At 35.8% G+C, this 19915-nt stretch overlaps 2 protein-coding genes across 4 annotated transcripts in view; one reads left to right on the top strand and one right to left on the bottom strand.

The window, feature by feature from the left end:
• Nucleotides 1-9328, bottom strand: part of Gcn5 (Gcn5 acetyltransferase) — a 28935-nt gene extending 19607 nt beyond the window's left edge. Inside the window, exons 1-7 of one of the 2 annotated variants that reach the window (XM_089644708.1) lie at nucleotides 9120-9328; nucleotides 7938-8116; nucleotides 6558-6687; nucleotides 4527-4672; nucleotides 4018-4242; nucleotides 1975-2024; nucleotides 362-527 (exon numbers count right to left, since the gene is read on the bottom strand). In XM_089644708.1, the coding sequence (XP_089500834.1) occupies nucleotides 362-527; nucleotides 1975-2024; nucleotides 4018-4242; nucleotides 4527-4672; nucleotides 6558-6687; nucleotides 7938-8116; nucleotides 9120-9216 (993 nt within the window). In that variant the 5' untranslated portion in view covers nucleotides 9217-9328. The remainder of the gene's footprint in view (nucleotides 1-361; nucleotides 528-1974; nucleotides 2025-4017; nucleotides 4243-4526; nucleotides 4673-6557; nucleotides 6688-7937; nucleotides 8117-9119) is intronic. The other variant, XM_089644709.1, reaches the window with a different exon arrangement.
• Nucleotides 9329-13433: 4105 nt separating this feature from the next.
• On the top strand, nucleotides 13434-19022 carry Ufm1 (Ubiquitin-fold modifier 1). 2 transcript variants are annotated; one of them, XM_089644780.1, is made up of 4 exons: nucleotides 13434-13569; nucleotides 13656-13712; nucleotides 17121-17251; nucleotides 17778-19022. In XM_089644780.1, the coding sequence occupies exons 1-4, from the start codon at nucleotides 13565-13567 to the stop codon at nucleotides 17849-17851; spliced, it is 267 nt and encodes an 88-aa protein (XP_089500906.1). In that variant the 5' UTR covers nucleotides 13434-13564; the 3' UTR covers nucleotides 17852-19022. The 2 variants fall into 2 exon arrangements, with proteins under 2 accessions (XP_089500906.1, XP_089500905.1); XM_089644779.1 differs by lacking the exons at nucleotides 17121-17251; nucleotides 17778-19022 and adding an exon at nucleotides 14534-16119.
• Nucleotides 19023-19915: the final 893 nt, after the last annotated feature.

Below are 19915 nucleotides of genomic sequence, written 5' to 3'. Positions count from 1 at the left end.
TGGCTACTACCCTAGGCTCTATCCTGCTGACTTTCTCCCGGGTATGCTCATAATGAGCCATCTAAGGATCAAAAGGATGTGCACATTGCTACACATTTCTTCAGATTGATTTGTGGATAGTTTGAAAACTCGACTTTCAATAAGAGCATTCATTTCTCTATTCCTAATGGTTTTCTCTGTCACCGACTGTTTGATCTTCCTACCTGCAGGACTAACTTATCAAAGGTCATGCCAGTTGGTAGGTAATCTTGTTGTTGAACAATCAATTCGGGCATGTGTTTTGGTAAAACTTCATGGATCAAACACGCGACACCAGCGTAGATCAGATTAAAAAGAAGGAAATTAATTATTTGGAGCTCACCCTCTTCTCTGGTGACATTCTGTCCCTTTCGGAGTGACACTTATCCATCAGTTGTCTGCAGACAGATTTGAAAACCGCCCGCAGCAATGTCCGTCCAAACACAAGAGTAGTCTCGAAGTGGGGCAGTGAATCACAGAAGGCCGGCACGTGACAAAAGACTAGCCATCTAGAATATACATATATATATGTTCATTGCGATATGTCTGGTACATGCCGGAAAGATCTATAGCATCATAAATCACACTTCCGCAGCTAGAATATACATATATATATATGCTCATTGCGATATGTCTGGTACGTGCCGTCAAGGTCTACGAATGTTCGTGATCCTTCATATATCTTAGACGCAATAGTATGTAAAGAACGTCAATTAGGAAAGCGTCGTTTAGATTTCGACAAAATGCTACTTAATTGAATAATAATTTTCGTTTTAGATTTAGATTAAATTATTTTTTCAAAATTCCCAACTCATATAATAATACATGATTGCCTTTATATAAAAAAAGTTGAATCTTTTTATTTTAATTTTATTTTATATTATAGAAACAAACAGTACATGATTTATAGAGATGAAACAATATACAGGAATAAGATACTTCCTGTTAGGTACCTATGATATGTTTCCTTGTTATGTCTGCTAAGTGGTACGTTTATTCCTTAATTACCAGTTGACGTGTGTAGTATATAGGTGTGTGTGTAATGTATATATGATTGTTTGTGTGTGTGTGTCTGTATGTATTGAACACTTTAAATTATTTACATGATGCCACATTTGAATTTGGGCAGTGAATCCGAAAAAATATCAATGTTAGAGTTTAGACAAATATTCTTTAGAGTTTGAAGAGCTCGGTTAATTGACGAATTAGATGCTGCAATTGTTTTATAATTAATCGTGTGGAATAGCACTGTATGTCGTGTACGTCTCAAAGGTATGTTAAAGTTAATAAAGGACAGAAGTTCAGTACAGCCAATGTCATTGTTTAAAATTCTGTGTATAAATATTGAGTCAGCTATTGCTCGTCTTCGCTGCAAAGTTTCAAATGTACACTCAAAGTTATTGTTGAATTTGTATGTAATATATTTTATAAATTTGTTTTGGATACGTTCTATAATATTTATATAAAGTGTATATTGTGGATTCCAAATATGCAATGCATATTCCAGTGTACTTCTGACTAATGCCAAATATAACATTATAATTGTACGCGGATTACTGAATACTTTACTTACACGTAGCACGAAACCAAGCATTTTATACGACCTATTAACGATTGAGTTAAGTCAGTTGGGATAAATCCCTACTATAGTTTTCTGTTAATTTAACACAAGTTCATAAAATTTAAAAAAAATCTGAAATAGTTTTGACAGCTGACTGTTGACGTATTGATGATCTCATTAAATTGTTTCAATAAACCATTACATTGTTTCAATAAACCATTAAATTGTTTCAATATATCATTAAATAGTTTCAATAATCATTATAATACAATTCCACCACGAATTGTCAATATCAAAAATATATATAAATGTGCTTTATTTTGGTACAAACCTACGCATCTTACATTTTGACTATAAAAACATTAGTTAAATATTTAAATTTAATTATGTGTTACCTTGTGTAGTTGATCTGATAGGCCGAAATGTCTTCTGGATTTGACACCTGCTGAAAAACAAATCGGTTAATGGTTAAAAGTGGGTGTTTTGAATCAAGACAGAACATATGATGTGTTGTAAAAAAGACTATATCATTATTGAGCATAAATTTAATACAAAATGACTACTATCTTAGATGTCTTTTAAAACATTTCAATAAATACCAATGGTTCCAGAAAAAGCCAAGGGTATGTCTCTGCTGGCGATTTTTAGGTTAGACAATATTTAAATTCCGTCACTTCACATGAAAAAGTAGCTTGTGCAATGATGGAGAACTTAGCTAGTAGAGGATTGAAAGTAATTCTGGATGGAGCTGCCCATTAGTCTTTACAAGGCTGGCCTTTAGAACGCATCGTATCACACCATGTGGTACATTTTGACACAATGTATGTTTTAGTGAAACTTCATGGATGTGGTACATTTCGACACAATATATGTTTTAGTGAAACTTCATGGATGTGATACATTGTGGCACAATTTATGTTTTAGTGAAACTTCATGGATGTGGTACATTTTGACACAATGTATGTTTTAGTGAAACTTCATAGATGTGGTACATTTTGACACAATGTATTTTTTAGTGAAACTTCATGGATGTGGTACATTTCGACACAATATATGTTTTAGTGAAACTTCATGGATGTGATACATTGTGGCACAATTTATGTTTTAGTGAAACTTCATGGATGTGGTACATTTTGACACAATGTATGTTTTAGTGAAACTTCATAGATGTGGTACATTTTGACACAATGTATGTTTTAGTGAAACTTCATGGATGTGGTACATTTTGACACAATGTATGTTTTAGTGAAACTTCATAGATGTGGTACATTTCGACACAATGTATGTTTTAGTGAAACTTCATGGATGTGATACATTGTGGCACAATTTATGTTTTAGTGAAACTTCATGGATGTGGTACATTTTGACACAATGTATGTTTTAGTGAAACTTCATAGATGTGGTACATTTTGACACAATGTATTTTTTAGTGAAACTTCATGGATGTGGTACATTTCGACACAATATATGTTTTAGTGAAACTTCATGGATGTGATACATTGTGGCACAATTTATGTTTTAGTGAAACTTCATGGATGTGGTACATTTTGACACAATGTATGTTTTAGTGAAACTTCATAGATGTGGTACATTTTGACACAATGTATGTTTTAGTGAAACTTCATAGATGTGGTACATTTCGACACAATGTATGTTTTAGTGAAACTTCATAGATGTGGTACATTTCGACACAATGTATGTTTTAGTGAAACTTCATGGATGTGATACATTGTGGCACAATTTATGTTTTAGTGAAACTTCATGGATGTGGTACATTTTGACACAATGTATGTTTTAGTGAAACTTCATGGATGTGGTACATTTTGACACAATGTATGTTTTAGTGAAACTTCATAGATGTGGTACATTTCGACACAATGTATGTTTTAGTGAAACTTCATGGATGTGATACATTGTGGCACAATTTATGTTTTAGTGAAACTTCATGGATGTGGTACATTTTGACACAATGTATGTTTTAGTGAAACTTCATGGATGTGATACATTTTGACACAATGTATGTTTTAGTGAAACTTCATAGATGTGGTACATTTTGACACAATGTATGTTTTAGTGAAACTTCATGGATGTGGTACATTGTGACACAATGTATGTTTTAGTGAAATTTCATGGATCACGTAATGAAACATATGAGTACGGGGATAGCGGCCGATGAATCACATATGCACAGATGATTTTTTTTATTTTATTTTACTGATTTATTGTGAAAAACAGTATAATCCATTTACATGATTGATGATAACAGGGGGATGTTTCTGTATCTTTTATAATGCAGATTGAATGAGTCATAAGTTAGGAGTTCATATTTACGTACGTTGCATGCTGTTAACTCATTTAAAGCTGCGTTAGGTAACGCAAAAGATACAGACTCACCCCCCACCCCCCAAGGTTAAATAGTTTTGGTACTAGATACGAACCATCTTCCTGATGCTGGGAGACTCGAAATTCCAGTGGTTGAAGCAGTGCAGGAACATCTTGGCTAGATCGTACATGGTCTGCCACTCGCGCTGGGCGAGCTGGTTGAACTTGAAGAGGACGAAGTTGGTGATGGCCTTGGCGATGGAGGGGCGCTCGAAGGGGGGCTGCCCGAGTGGCCCGTCGATCTGTGCCTTGCTCATTGTAACTATGCACTTCCTTAGGAGCTGAAATTACACTCAATCAGAGGATTGTACAAGCTGTCAAATCGGAAAAATCAATTAGAAACATACTTTTTGGACGCGAGGTTTACTGTCGTAATAGAGAGTAGTTCTCACTGGTATATATGTATATGAAATAAGATTTAGTAAATCGGGGCTGTATTCAATATTATTACCAATTTTGAAAAATTAAACAATTTTAAAATCTTTGTTCATCATTTTCTCTCACGAACAAGAAGCCCAACAAATAAACGCAAAGCTATCTTTTGTTGACAAAGTAATGTGTTTACCTTGAATAGATAATAGTAGACTCTCTTGGTGTCCTGATCATCCTCGCGGTGCATGCTCATGAAGATGTTCTCAACGTCAACCACCATCCCCAGGAGTCGGTTCACCTCCTGCGCCGAGCACACGGACAGGTGGGACACGTGCCACTCTGGAGATAGAACAAACCAGCACCACCGTCATACCATCAGACATAATATTAATTGCTACCAGGCCCTGCGGGAGGCTTTTGGTTAGGCTTCGCCCAGTTCAAGTGTTAGTGACCATTGATAGTATTTATATTTTCAAAACTAACAACTATGAACATAAAACTACAGAACCCTTGCATTTAATAGGTAGATATAAATAGTAGACATTCTGTATATGAACAGAGTGGACAGTGAGAGGAACACTCTTCGGCCCAACATAAATCTCGTTCATCCATGTTAATGATAATACGAAGAATAAATTGTATCTTCTTAGTAATGGATGAAAGAGAAAATGTTTCCTCTCTATATCACCCAAAAGATTTATTTAAAAAAAAAAATTAAATAGCAAAATATATGCAGGTGTCTGGGGGTAAAGTGCACTAACTTCGCAAGGTGATGCTACATGATGGTAGAAGTCTTTCCATCGAAGAATAATATTTTAATTTAAAATTAACAATAACTTTGTAAACATCACTTATAGGTAAATACTTAATGCCGACCGGGTTTCGCTACAACCGTAGCTTCATAAGGGCAGTATAATACTAAACATCTATAATACTTAATGCCGACCAGGTTTCGCTACAACCGTAGCTTCATAAGGGCAGTATAATACTAAACATCTATAATACTTAATGCCGACCAGGTTTCGCTACAACCGTAGCTTCATAAGGGCAGTATAATACTAAACATCTATAATACTTAATGCCGACCAGGTTTCGCTACAACCGTAGCTTCATAAGGGCAGTATAATACTAAACATCTATAATACTTAATGCCGACCAGGTTTCGCTACAACCGTAGCTTCATAAGGGCAGTATAATACTAAACATCTATAATACTTAATGCCGACCAGGTTTCGCTACAACCGTAGCTTCATAAGGGCAGTATAATACTAAACATCTATAATACTTAATGCCGACCAGGTTTCGCTACAACCGTAGCTTCATAAGGGCAGTATAATACTAAACATCTATAATACTTAATGCCGACCAGGTTTCGCTACAACCGTAGCTTCATAAGGGCAGTATAATACTAAACATCTATAATACTTAATGCCGACCAGGTTTCGCTACAACCGTAGCTTCATAAGGGCAGTATAATACTAAACATCTATAATACTTAATGCCGACCAGGTTTCGCTACAACCGTAGCTTCATAAGGGCAGTATAATACTAAACATCTATAATACTTAATGCCGACCAGGTTTCGCTACAACCGTAGCTTCATAAGGGCAGTATAATACTAAACATCTATAATACTTAATGCCGACCAGGTTTCGCTACAACCGTAGCTTCATAAGGGCAGTATAATACTAAACATCTATAATACTTAATGCCGACCAGGTTTCGCTACAACCGTAGCTTCATAAGGGCAGTATAATACTAAACATCTATAATACTTAATGCCGACCAGGTTTCGCTACAACCGTAGCTTCATAAGGGCAGTATAATACTAAACATCTATAATACTTAATGCCGACCAGGTTTCGCTACAACCGTAGCTTCATAAGGGCAGTATAATACTAAACATCTATAATACTTAATGCCGACCAGGTTTCGCTACAACCGTAGCTTCATAAGGGCAGTATAATACTAAACATCTATAATACTTAATGCCGACCAGGTTTCGCTACAACCGTAGCTTCATAAGGGCAGTATAATACTAAACATCTATAATACTTAATGCCGACCAGGTTTCGCTACAACCGTAGCTTCATAAGGGCAGTATAATACTAAGACCCCCACTTTGAAAAGCACTTGTGTGGAGGATTTGCAGATGCAGCCAAGTCCTACCGACTGTCGCTTTACATAGGTGCAATGTGCAGTGGTGTACAGTGAGGCGGCATACCTAGGCTGTGGGAGCAGTTCCGGCACGGGTCGGAGAAGCTGGCCAGGGGCGGCTGGGCCGAGTCCGCTCGGGGGCCCGTCTTGGCCACGGGCACCGGGGTCTTCCACCCCGTGCAGGTGCAGTCCTGGCTCTGTGGGTGACAACATTCATTATATTGTATCATTTTGAATTTTTCATGTAATTATTTATTTTTTTGTTAAACTAAATTTTATAAAAAAATTGCTTAAAATAGATACTCAGTTTTAATACCATATTCTAGTATTTTTTTGTTAAACCATTAACTTTTTTTCCTAAAACAGCATTAAAAAATTTGAAAAAAAATAGTGACACATGGAAACATGAAAAAGTGCCCCGTGGAATATTTGAAAAAAAAAATTCAAACATTTTGAAGCAGCCTATGGTTTACAATTATATAAAATTATTAAAAAAAAAATCTTTTCAGAAACAAAATTTTGACCTAAAAAATTAATTAGGTACGCTTTACATTGAATTTGTAAAGCTGAAAATGTCGATATCATTTGTAAATTCGTTTGCTAAACAATGTAGCAGAGGATTTGGCGAGTTTGATTCATAATTTGTTTGCCACCGGTGAAATTGAATTAGATCCTCATGCTTAATGTGTAGAGTAGGTACTCTTAAGTTGACTAGACTCAACAGCAACAGTTGAGCTATGAATTTACAATTTAAATAAAGAAGCTAGGGTCGCTTGTCCTTCTCTGATTCTCAAGTGTGAGTGTATGTACTTTAAAGGAATTAAATTAAAAAAGTGTAGTTTATTTGTTCTAAGGGAATTAAAGTAAAATTAATAAATCGAAGAAAATTTCGATTATAAATCAATCGAGAACTCTTTCAAAATTTCTTATGTGAAATTTATGTTGAGGCGACCAAACGACGGAATTATTCTAATTTGCTACAAACTAATGAGACAAATAAAATTTCCATGACAGGACCTGAATTAAAGTTTTTAATGGTTCTCAGCAAAAATCATAAAGTTTTCATGATAATAATCATAATTGGATAATTTGTAGAGCGCCATTTTTACGAAAAATCACCTCAGAGGCGCCGTACTATTGTTTGTGATGAAAAAATGTTTTTGTCCCATTATCGAAAAGGAGAAATGCATTGTTCACCGATATATAAATAGAATAAATGCAATGTTCCCCATCAAAATTAGAAGGCATCATTCCTTCTCTATTACAGAAAATAATTGAATGATGTAGAAAAACATCATAATTGAAATAACACACGCTCACTACAGTCAATGAAATGTTTAACACTAAATAATATCTCAGAACACACTTTGCTTTGAACAGTTGTCCTGTTCTGCAAAATAGTGCAGTTGTCCTGTCCCCCATTACTGTCCTGTTTGTCCCCCATTACCTGGCAAGCCGAGTAGATGGCCAGCTTGAGCAGCTTCTTGTTGTGCGCCCAGTTGTAGACCTGCTGCTTGCGCTGCTGGATGCGCTGCAGGTTGGACTGGCGCGAGGCCGTGTCGCCGGACGGCGTGTTGTTGCCGCTCGGCGCGCCGCCCGCCACTTCCTCGCCACTGGCATTGCCACCTGGTGGAAACAAGATTCAGATATCATACCTCGGTCTTGATGCATTGCCTCATTGCTGAGATCGGAACCTCACTACAACTGCCCTGATGAAACAGGCTGCTCCATTCCTCACAGTCCTGCATTCCATGGAGAGCCGCTGACACCAGACTTTCCCAACGCCTGTCGTACTTGATTAATCCATAGTATTGATTATAAAAAATACACTAACATTATGAATACACAGGATATTCATAAAAATTGCACAAATTTTAAAAAATTCAATTAAAACGTTTTTTTGTTGTTTACTGACATTTTATTGGCTTGGACACTGGCGTTATCCATTGAAACCAAATATTTACCAAACATAATCCGGTTTACATACATATATATAAACTAGATTGAACCCATCTTACGAAATACACATAAATTCATTGGAGATATACCTAATATTTTTAGGTATTATATTTTAGAACTATTCATTTCATGCTTAAAATTTCCATTGAAAACTTTAACCATTATGATAATCTACAGGGTGGGGCAAAAGTAATCACCCAATTGGAAAACGCTATAACTTTTGCAAATGGCGCCAGATGTCAATTCGGTTTTTACATTTGTGAAGTAAACAAACGCAGAATACAAATCGATAAGACATGAATCGGTTTACTCCGCAATAACGCGGAATAACAAGCAGTACCAAAGTTTATCATTAAAAAAAATTACAGCAAAAGAACACCGGGTGATTACTTTTGCCCCATCCTGTATAACACTTTAATTCTACTCATAACATTGAAAGGAAAGGGTGATTTGCCACCTTAACGTTTTGGTTTTAATACAGCAACTTTCAAATTTCCCCCAAATTTTTTATTCCAAGAAAAGGATGAAAATATATTTATTTTGAGATGCACATTAAAATACACATTGAAATTCTTAAATAAAAGATGACAACAGATAACAGTTGATTGTTATTAACTGGTATTTTGAAAACAATACCAAATAAAGTAACGATAAACTATTCAAAACAAACCATCTTGTGACTGGAGGAGACTGTGTGAGGATTCGGGTTCGCTGTTTGACATTTGCATTTCTCCCAGATCACTCGGGGACACAAGGGAACTTGTCATGGGTAGAGATGCGTTCACCGCCTAAATGCAAAATCCGTTAAATGCTTAACTATATCTCTTCAAATGGTTGTTTTAATAGAAAAATAAATAAATAATAATATATTTCAGTCGCTTTCAGACAAACCGAAAGATTTCAGCTGTCAACGGAATACAGAATTATATTTTCTATGGAAAAAGCGCATCATAAAGCATCGATAACACGGGGCTAGTTTACAAGCTACAAGCCAGCGAGTTCGCTAGCAGCTTGTAAACTAGCCCCGTGTCATCGGCTTTTTTACAATCTGCTAGTTGACTATCCGATTGTAAAAAAGCAGCGAGTAGACGGGCTAATTTACTCGCCATTCGCTGGCGTGTTGGCTTATAAGCTAGTTAACTAGCCGTGTGTCATCATCGCTGCTAGTAACTAGTTGCGAGTATCTTTGCGTTTTGGCAGTCAGCAAAAAATGTCAACGGAAGTAGTTCGCGCGGCAGTAGTTATCTTAGCTTATGCTATCAAGAAGGATTTACAACGAAAACTTGGATTTTTCAATTTTATTTATTTCTTGTCTGTATACGTCTTTTATTGATTTTATTTTTGTCTTCAGTTGCTTCACATCCATACCGACAGTTAGTTGTTTTCGGTTAAGTTTAATTAAGAGGTATTTGAAAATTTCATCCTTTACTTTTGTGTTACAATACTCTTTGTCTTTTATATTCCATAAAATAGGGTATTGTTCGTAGATGTTGAGAAACTCTGTAATATCACGCGTGTTCACTTCATTTTTCAACTTAAAAAAATAAACGATAGAATGCAAACAACACGTCACGCAAAATAACACGTGATTCCAACTCGCTAGCTAGTTCGCTACTGAGTGCTACTGAGCGAGTGGAAAGTTTTGTGTGTCATCGACACTCGCTAACTCGCTTACTCGCTAACTTGTAGACTCGTCGACTAGCAGCTCGTAAACTAGCTCCGTGTCATCGATGCTTAAATAAACCGCTCTCCGTCTATCTAAAGACAGAGAATAAAAAAAATGCAATTGGCTACTAGAATTATTCATTTTATGGTTAATTCGTGAGTGGTTTACTTTTGGGTGATTCCTCTTTCGGCCGACTGACAAGTTTAGTATATCGAGATTCAAGATGTTATGAAATAAATAAGTTTTATTCCTATATTTTTTGGTTCAAGTTGCATACATTAGTGGTTATCCCTACAGCGCAAATAAATTTGTAAATCCGTAATTTTTGCATGGTCCAAAGAGGGAAGAAGGCAGGGAGAGGTTACAATGAAAAAATCTATCTGTATAAACCACAAACTCTCTGGAACAAGCGGTAAGCTCATTGGCTCGGAAAAAACTCAACGTGATGCATTTTATTTCACATATTCATGATTTGCCCCTCGTTCCATAGTGGCAGACATTCTCAATATCACTGCTATTTTGTATCTAAATAGCATACCTAGTACTTTCTGAATCTTTCTCGTCTTTATCTCCTTTCCCTCCCCAGTCGACGTTTGACGGCCGGCGTGGTCTAGTGGTATACGCTTTTGACTACAGATCCGAAGGTCGCGGGTTCGAACCCGGCGTGCGCAAATAAATTTTATTTGATTAATTTGTGTTATTTCACAATTAATTAATTTAAAATAATATATAGTATATTTGCGGCACGTTCCAGAGTGGAAGATACTCTCAGTATCGCCCTGGTGTAAGACCACCATTCAGAATTGAAACGTTGCTTGAAATGGCTTTATCCGTGTTTGGTGACCAGATCTGAATAGCCAGGTACTTCCCCACCTTCCTCTTCCCCATCTCCCTCCCCTCCCCAATACCCTCAGCCTCACAACATACCCCAATTGGGGATGCCATAGTCTCACTGGCTCCAGACGGGAGCAGTTGGGACTCTTGTGCGGTATTACTGTAAAAAAAAAAAAAAAGTCCTCATCCAAGCTCACAGAATTCGTGGATTGTAGGTTCATACAGGACCGGCCCCGAGTCAAACGGCGCCTGGCGCAAGTAAATACCACAAAGATTCTGTGTTAGGTTTTTATCAGTGCATAGGGACTAGTTACAGCAAGTGCTCCGGGTGCGCGCTCGGAGCTAAATAGTATAGAACAGGTGTGGCGAACCTTTTTGGGCCCGCGTGCCAAAAATCCTCAAATATTATTTCTAGATTGTGTGGCGTGCCCAAGCTGTAAAAAAATTTACCAAATAGATAAAAAAAGGTTTTTTTTTAAATTTTATTCATAAGCTTAAAAATTAAAAAAGAGTTTCATAAAAATAAAGTCATAATCAATAAATGTACATATTAGTTATTTATCAATGAGATTTTTGCTGTTGAAACAATCAATGGCGGGGAACATTGAATGAAATTTTCAAATGTAACGTAAGTTAAATTTGAGTTGAAACAACCCAATTCTGTTTTGAAAAAAATCAACAGAATGACTGTTACATTTGCAAAGAAAAGAAGAATATGAACGATTGTTCAGATATTTTTGAAACAACTTGTCAAATCAAAAAAAAATATTTTTTAAACTATAAAAAAATATTGAACTTGGAAATCGTTAGTGTGCCATCCAAATGATCAAACGTGCCACCTCGGGCACGCGTGCCCTAGGTTCGCCACACCTGGTATAGAACTCTATGCAACAAATTATAGCAGGCGGCCGACGTGAGTGGGTTTATTTATGCGGCCGATGCTCGCCGGGCGCACTCCCTAGATGCTCGCTATTGGACCACCTAGTGTAGCGCGGACCGGCCTAGTCATGCATACATGGCCAGTCCATGGCCAGTTCTATACTGGCGCAATTGAGCAGTCCGTGAGTTAGAAGGAGTTAGCTTAACACGATATAACACCCCAAAAACAAATAGCAAAAATATTAGTCTGTGAGTGGTTTATTTATGAGCAGTCCTCTCCGGGTGCTAAATCGTCAAGGAGCCAAGAGGCAGCGCTCTTGAGTTTTTTACTAGCTCCAGGCGCCCGGAGGGTCAGGGCCGGTCCCATATGCGTAGTCTCACCGGCTACGGGTAGTAGTGACTTGTGCATAAATAAACCACTCTCGACTTGTGTTATTCACATCTTTTGTTTGTATACACTTGCAACTCTGGCATAAATATGAACTCTGGCATCTATTTCGAATACTTGTCCCATAAATAAACCACTCTCACTGGTTATCGCTGGTTATGCTGGTTTCTTTATGCTCACACTTGTCCATTCCGAATTTCCATAGACAATATATTTTTGACATCGCTCGCGAGCAGGGGCATTTCTCTCAGCTTTGGCCTTGAAACTCATTTGAAACCGCCACGCCCACCTCAAAATTCTTATAGAAAACGAATAATATGGCTAAAATCTCAGATCTCATTGGTGAGAGCAGAAGGATTGGTTTGATCTCTCGCTCTCTACCATAATGACTCGTGTAACAGAAAGAGATGACGGAATTTTGCCGTGAATGGTTTATTTATACACGCGGGTTGTCATTTGCTGCCGAAATACTATCATTTCCGTCGTTTTAAAGTTGTTCGTGATAAAAATACAATATAAGCCAGTATAGTGTTAGCGAGTTACAAACATATATTCAACCTACCTACGTAAGTTCAAGTTTAAAGTGAATTGACAGTTTTTAGGTTATTACGTAACATACTTGGCATATGTCTTCCTCCACAACGTATAAATGTTATTTATTATATCGACCAACTTATTCATGTTATTGATTAGTGTTATCCTGTATTATCTTATTGTTTTGGTGAAATTAAAGATTTTTAAACATATGTAACCATGAGTTCATGAGGCTAAAAAATGACGGAATTCTTCGTCGTACTGTCGGACAATCATGTTTTGGAAATTTTCTTCAGTGTTGTTGCAAATTTCTTGTCATTTTGGGTTTCTTCTTCTCAGATTAACAAGTTTCATCTTAAGGAAATGCACTGTAAAAGTTTATTTTCTTAGTCAGATGAACCTTGCCCTTGGAAAACATTTCGACATTTTTCTGCTTCAAGGACATTTTTATTTTTAAAATATTTTTTTGGGCTAGTGAATGAATGGAGTAGGCCGAGAGCAATTATATTGTCTATGGTTGCATCTTACTTTTAGATGACCTTGAGTTTTTTCTATCTTGTCTACTGCTCTTTTCCGCACGGTAGGTACTGCTTGTATATCTGTGGTTAAGTACTGTATAATTCTGTTGTATACAAAAAGCCCGAAGATATCGATCTAGAGAGTGGTATATTTATGCTCGCGAGTGACGTTGCTGTCATTCTAGTCTGGGAAACTAAAATATTATCTAAAACCAATTTTACTTTCCGGTATCTTCCTTATTGGATGTCAAATTTATAATCGACGCACCATTCGTATTTCATAAAAGCTCTCGAAAATGGCGTAAGTATTACAACACATGTGTATTTATTGAACATATGGAAAATCGCGATGGCATTCTCTCTTTTTAATGCAAATTTATTTTCCAGGGCTAAAGTAACGTTTAAAATTACACTGACATCAGACCCAAAGCTGCCATTTAAAGTGTGAGTATATTTGAATAATTTTTTTAACAATTCTCCCTTTATAATTCTTCTACAAAATATCATTCTTAAACCGCTACCTCCTATGTAACCTCGCTAGCAAATTAAATACCAGCTGTATGAATTCATACTTTATTTGTGTATTGTAAAAATAACAAGAATACAGCAAGAACGCCCTAGGGACCAAAATAACAAGAATACACTAATAATGTGCTTAGTACCAATGCACGCACATTGATATTTGGGTATTCTGCTGCACGCAAAAGGTTCTTTAAAAAAAACATGTGATTTTAACTTAAATATCTAATGAGACAACTATTTACGTCAGGGGTATAAGTAAACATGCACAAAATAGGTTTTTAGGGTTTAGTTTAGGTTATTTTAATAATTTATGCATATTTCCTAACATTTAAACTTAACTTTAGAAAAAATGGAAACTTATTGCATATTTTACAATCTGCCACCACATAAATAGTTATTTCTTGTAGTAATCAAGTTGAAACAATGTGCTATTTATATACTTTTTGTGTATTGAGCGTGCAGTTTATCCTTATTTCTAACTAAGAACTAAAAAATATCTTCTTGAGTAAAAATTTATGACTATTGTTAGTCCGAAAGCATTGAATACGCTTTCTGTTTATGGAAATATGCACTGCGTTTTCTCGGACAAATATTTCACACAGTGCATGAGGAATTGCGTGTTAATAAAGGTTGTTGGAGTGATTTACATTTTGATGCATTGTTTTCTGGGATTACTGCTTGTGTTTTGTGAATTAGTAATTATTAAAAATAACTTTTCTAATACTTTGTCAAACCATTAACAGATGACACTGCAAGCTCAGAAGTAATCTTCCCAGAAAACAAACAAAACATGGAATCCACAACCAAACCGGATAATGCAGGTTCACAGAATATCCGTGACATATTTACCGCTTTTGAAAAGTTTCTAGAGATATGCGAAAATGATTCATGGCCAAATAATGTTACCGGATCTCAAGAAGTGTGCAAAGCATATAAAATCGCAAGCTTTATCGAGAGATGTATGGAAAAGTTGGACACGTTATGTTCTTTCAATGATTTCATTAATTCATTTACAAAATGGATGGAGATACGGGGAAAGAACATTCTTTGCAAGGATAAAACTATATTTTCTACATCTGCAGACTGTATTCTTGAAAAGTTCTTGGTCAAAGATTTGGAAACCGAAATAGCAGACACAGCAATATCTGAATATCTCAGAATGTTTGGTGAAAAAAGATTGCAATGCGTTCTGAAGACATTGATATTAAAATCAGCTTCTTATAACGTTGTGGAAAAGTACGCAAACGAGATCAAAGTCGGGGAACAAACTGAAAATAATCTAAAATGTGAACTGTTTTTAAATTATTTGAACACTAAGTCTGATTCACAGACCAATATAATCAATAACATGCTATGCAACGATAATTTTGGTTTATTTGAAAATGTGCAACAGATTTTTAACGCATTAAATTTTGATGGTTACATTGAAACAAAAAAAATAATGGAACAATGTGTTTTGAATAAATTGATGGAACGTGACAAGTGTAACTCAACATTTTGGCTTTGGTTGTTAAAAGACTTGGACAAAGTGCTACTTTACAATGTTTGTAAAAATTTCAAAGACATTTTTAAAGAGATAGTATTGTTTTTAATTCACTGCAGTGGACATATCTATTCAGAGAAATCTGAATTAGAAGAAGATGTATGGATTAGCAATAGACTTACATCTTTGTGCCCCGATTTAACTCATAAAGACTTTGTCAATGTTGTTAAATTATTTATAAAGGACTCCAGTGAAATGCGTTACGATTTTTTAACTTTGGTCAATGATTCATTTCCTATTTTGGCTTTTTGGGATTCTGTCTATAAAGAGTGTGCCGTCAGTAATGAAATGCTGTGGAAGAATTTGGACACTTTTTATGATGAGGATATATTTTTAGATTGATTTTCACAACTGGATTTCTTTGATACTTGTATTTTTTTGTTTTATGTAATAAATTGTTTACTTGTATAGACATTGGTATCTTTTCTATCATACTGTTTTATTCAATGTATGAATTCCCACGAACCCTTAAATATTACTTTGATTATAACACATTATTCTTGAGCCAATGGCCTTGTTATTGTCTATCTTGAGGTCTTATCGGGGTATCCAGCACCGTAGATCGATAAAACCCTATGTCAATATGATATTGGGTTTTCTATTCGTCATCTATGGTCAGATAGCGATATTTGCAAGCGCGGTCAGATTATGATTCCGACAGTCAGTAGACAAAAGCTCCCGCTTTAAGCGCAGCCTCCTAGGTGTCAGATAAGCTGTCAATATATAGAACTTTTTGAATGATGTCGTTTGTTCCGCACTGCAGCTGGCTTATTGGAGGTGAACTAACGAAGCTCTTAGAATTGAAAGAAATCATATACACGATCCATTGACTTAATTAATTCATCTAATATATGATCTATTGATTCCACTCCAGCTTGGAGAAACGAAAGTTGTTAGTTAGACTAATTGTTTCTTTGACTAATCAACTCTGTTTTTTTACATAAAAAATTTCATGCAGACTTCCAATGTATATTAAGTTTCAATTCTACGATACTTTTAATATTCAGGAATTTTCTATTCATGATCAGATGCGCCACTGTTGCTATTGTATAACAACTTCCTATTATATTTCGTGTCAATATCGGTTCGGGTATCGATGGCGCAACCATGTTCGGGATATTGATATAAAATCGTCGGAAGTTATGTTTATCGATCCAATACTGTTAAGTTATCAATTTGAGTCTGCTAGACCCCCCTCTTTTCTTCATATATTGATACCAACCAAGGAACAAGTCTATTCATGTTTATCTTATGCCTTTGTTACCTGGATTGAGATAAAATAAGGATTTAATTCCCTTGAGGTGATATTTCACAATAATGGTGCTATAAAAATTAGCCAAGTATTCCTAGTTTTACTACTCGAATTCGTCCAAGCAAAAAACCATTTTTTGAAAATATTTTTTCATATTTTTAAGTAATAAACAGGTAATACTGCCCAAAGAGTAGCTAAATATGGCTATAGATTTTCATTTTCTTAGTTTTTAAGTGAAATAGCTATTTCAAATCTACATAGCTCATGATAGATATGATATAGCAGGATGAAAACAACTGCATTGATTGACCTACAAATTCCAGACAGAAAAAGTTATGCAAAATTAATGATGCCAGAACTCACAGGACCAAGGGGACAGATATTAAAAATGTAACAACTCATAAAAGACGTACCGATAATTTAAAATGGATCCATAGTATGTTTTAAAGTTCACTGTTCCCAACATCAAACAGCCGTCTAGGAGTTAAGGCATATTGAACTCTGATATTAACAACCTTTGCTTGTTTGTTTATAGATTAAGTGTACCAGAAGCCACACCTTTTACCGCCGTCTTGAAGTTTGCGGCCGAAGAGTTCAAGGTGCCCCCGGCAACCAGTGCCATCATCACTGATGATGGAATAGGCATTAATCCTCAACAGACCGCAGGTTAGTACAATCATATTCAATGATTACCTATATGTGTTGGGAGAAGCAAAGCAGAATTGGGTCTGCTATTGACGGAGGAGGGCTTTGGCAGCACAGGTCGGAGACAGCCTGGAGACGCCTTGAGATGAAATGAGATGTAATATGTAGTAGCAATTGCTTCATTTCTTGCAATTATACAGGTAAAGAAAGAATTTAACCAGTGATTTCTAACCTATTGCATCTCGTGACACGCCCTCTGGCTCGTTCCAGCAGCATCTTACTGACGAGACGGAGACTGACGTATCACATGATCTGTTGCGACCGTGTGGCAGTGATCAGAGTGATGAGCACTGGTAAGAACCTCAAGGGTGCTGTATTAGGTATTATCAGCGCCCTGCTCTGCGACTGCTCCAATTGTGCCTACACAGGATACATACATACCCTTATAATCTATTTATTACACAGTATCTGTGGAATGTATTCCCCATGTAAAACAGAATTGATTGTATATTTATATACTAAAATATGGTATTTTGTTTGATTGTAGGCAATATATTCCTGAAACACGGGTCAGAGTTGAGGTTAATTCCAAGAGACAGAGTGGGCTCTCTCCGGCGATGAAGACTTCTGTAGGGAAATTTTATTCATTCCTCTCACAAATAAATATAAATATTTATTTTACAACTTTTTATACTTAAAAATGCATGTAAAGTGTATTTTAAAAATTAATATAATGTTTGTATTTTAGCTTGTAATATTATTAAAATTTACGCAGAATATATATATATATATATATTTACAATGTAAACAAAACATTATTTGGTTTGTTTTGTTTTTTGCTGACATAATTTCTTTATTTAAATATACAAAATATTAAGGTTATAATAGTTCATTATAAAACATGTTTGTTTATTCTTTTTTAAATGTAAAGCTTAAAAATAAACACTTAAATTAGTAAGTCCTATTATTATTTAAGAACTGTCTGAACCCCGCCACGCGTTGCTGTGGCTCAGTCTATGAGAAACAATAGCTCGTGTTGCTTTTACGTCCAACAGATGGCGCTGTTTTCCAAAAAAGCATGTTTTTACCTGTGACAGGTAACATCTACATAATACAGGTATTCAAAAACACATGCGTATCAGAATACAATATTGTGTCAAAATGTCAAAGCAATCGCTGAAGAACTTTGAGAGATTTTGAACAAACAAACATTTACAATGATGATTACACACTCCTTGCACACACACATATTCTTCTGTTATTCCGATTCTTATGCCACATCTTCCCGGGATACTTTATTATTGTATGTTAAATCATTTGTTTCGTTTTCTTTCCAACAATCCACTGACAAAGTGGCTCTTTGTCAGATTGCCATTTCGTCGCTCTAGTTCGTTTTTGTCCAACAGAACATTTTTGGAGAAATTGAGTTAAGTACGCAGTTGTTCTAAGAAAGGATTTATTTATACGATACATAATATCTTATTTAATAGCTGGGAGCAAACAGCTTTTTCCAATAGAGTCAATTTGTTCGCTTTTGGGAACAGCTCATATGGTTGTATCTCCCTTACTGTCATGGAGAGAAATATGATCTTACTGTGTTAGAAAGAGAAAACACCACGCTTTATATTCAAATTGAGAAATTAACCACAGAAGACTTAAAATATACACACACCTCCAGAGGCGACTTTATGGCTCCAGGCGATTTGAAAAAAATGTGTGACTAATCTTTATTTGATATTGTGAAAAATGCCCAGATATTATCAATTTGTAGGTAAGTACGTCATGAGTATGCGACTCAAAATACATATTATGTTAATATATTAAATTGGAAATAACTACACAATCCATGTGCTTTCGGCAAATTATTTTAAAGAGATTACATTTTAATGTAGTTGTGCACAACATTAAGGTAAAGAAAATAAGGGTTTGAAACGTACAACTATTTGCGGACAGATAGGGTGCAACGCTAAGAGTATGGTGATTCCGTGGTACGAAGCGACGCAAAGTTTATCAATTCCATTTAAATTTAGACTTATAATTCTATTTGACAGTGATCTTTTATGTATGATTTACGTTTTTTGTTTTGTTTCATTCTTCAGCTTCATTCTACATCAATAACAACATAAAGAATTATTCCAAAGCTTTCCCAAATTGTCCAATTGAAAAACAACCATTGCTTCACATACGACAAGCGTGTAAAATGAAAAACCGAAATATGTTTATGTCATCATCTCTTTAAAACATATAATATTCATCGTGCTGTCTCCCTCATGGCCATGATCTAAGCGTCCCTAAGCTTTCTTCGGTACCTAATTTTTACTTAGACGAAAGACATAGTGCCATCTCGTTTATTCTATGGACATATAGTTTATAGGGACAGAAGATGCCAAAGCCGGGGACATTCTTTAAATTAACCCAGCGAATCGTGTGGACTTGCAAATTAAAGCTTCTATTAGAGACAACAGATGTTACTGCTCCACACCCGCCGCCGCCGCCGCTTGCAGCTCTGCTATTTCGCGGTACATTTCAACTAAGTTAAGAATAAGACCAGTTGTTTTGATGCACATAATTTATTATTATTGTTGTCTTATAATTTTGGGGGTCCAACACCAATTGACCCAAGGGAAGAACTACCCCTGGACACCTTTATGAAACCAAAGACTCCAACTGCAATTTCAGAATAAT

This window comes from Hesperophylax consimilis, chromosome 21, assembly GCF_061612785.1.
Source record: "Hesperophylax consimilis isolate HC1 chromosome 21, BYU_Hcon_1.0, whole genome shotgun sequence".
NCBI classification, from domain to species: Eukaryota; Metazoa; Arthropoda; class Insecta; order Trichoptera; family Limnephilidae; genus Hesperophylax; species Hesperophylax consimilis.
The sequence above is the reverse complement of the archived record's forward strand: the minus strand, read 5'-3'. Positions and strand labels throughout refer to the sequence as shown.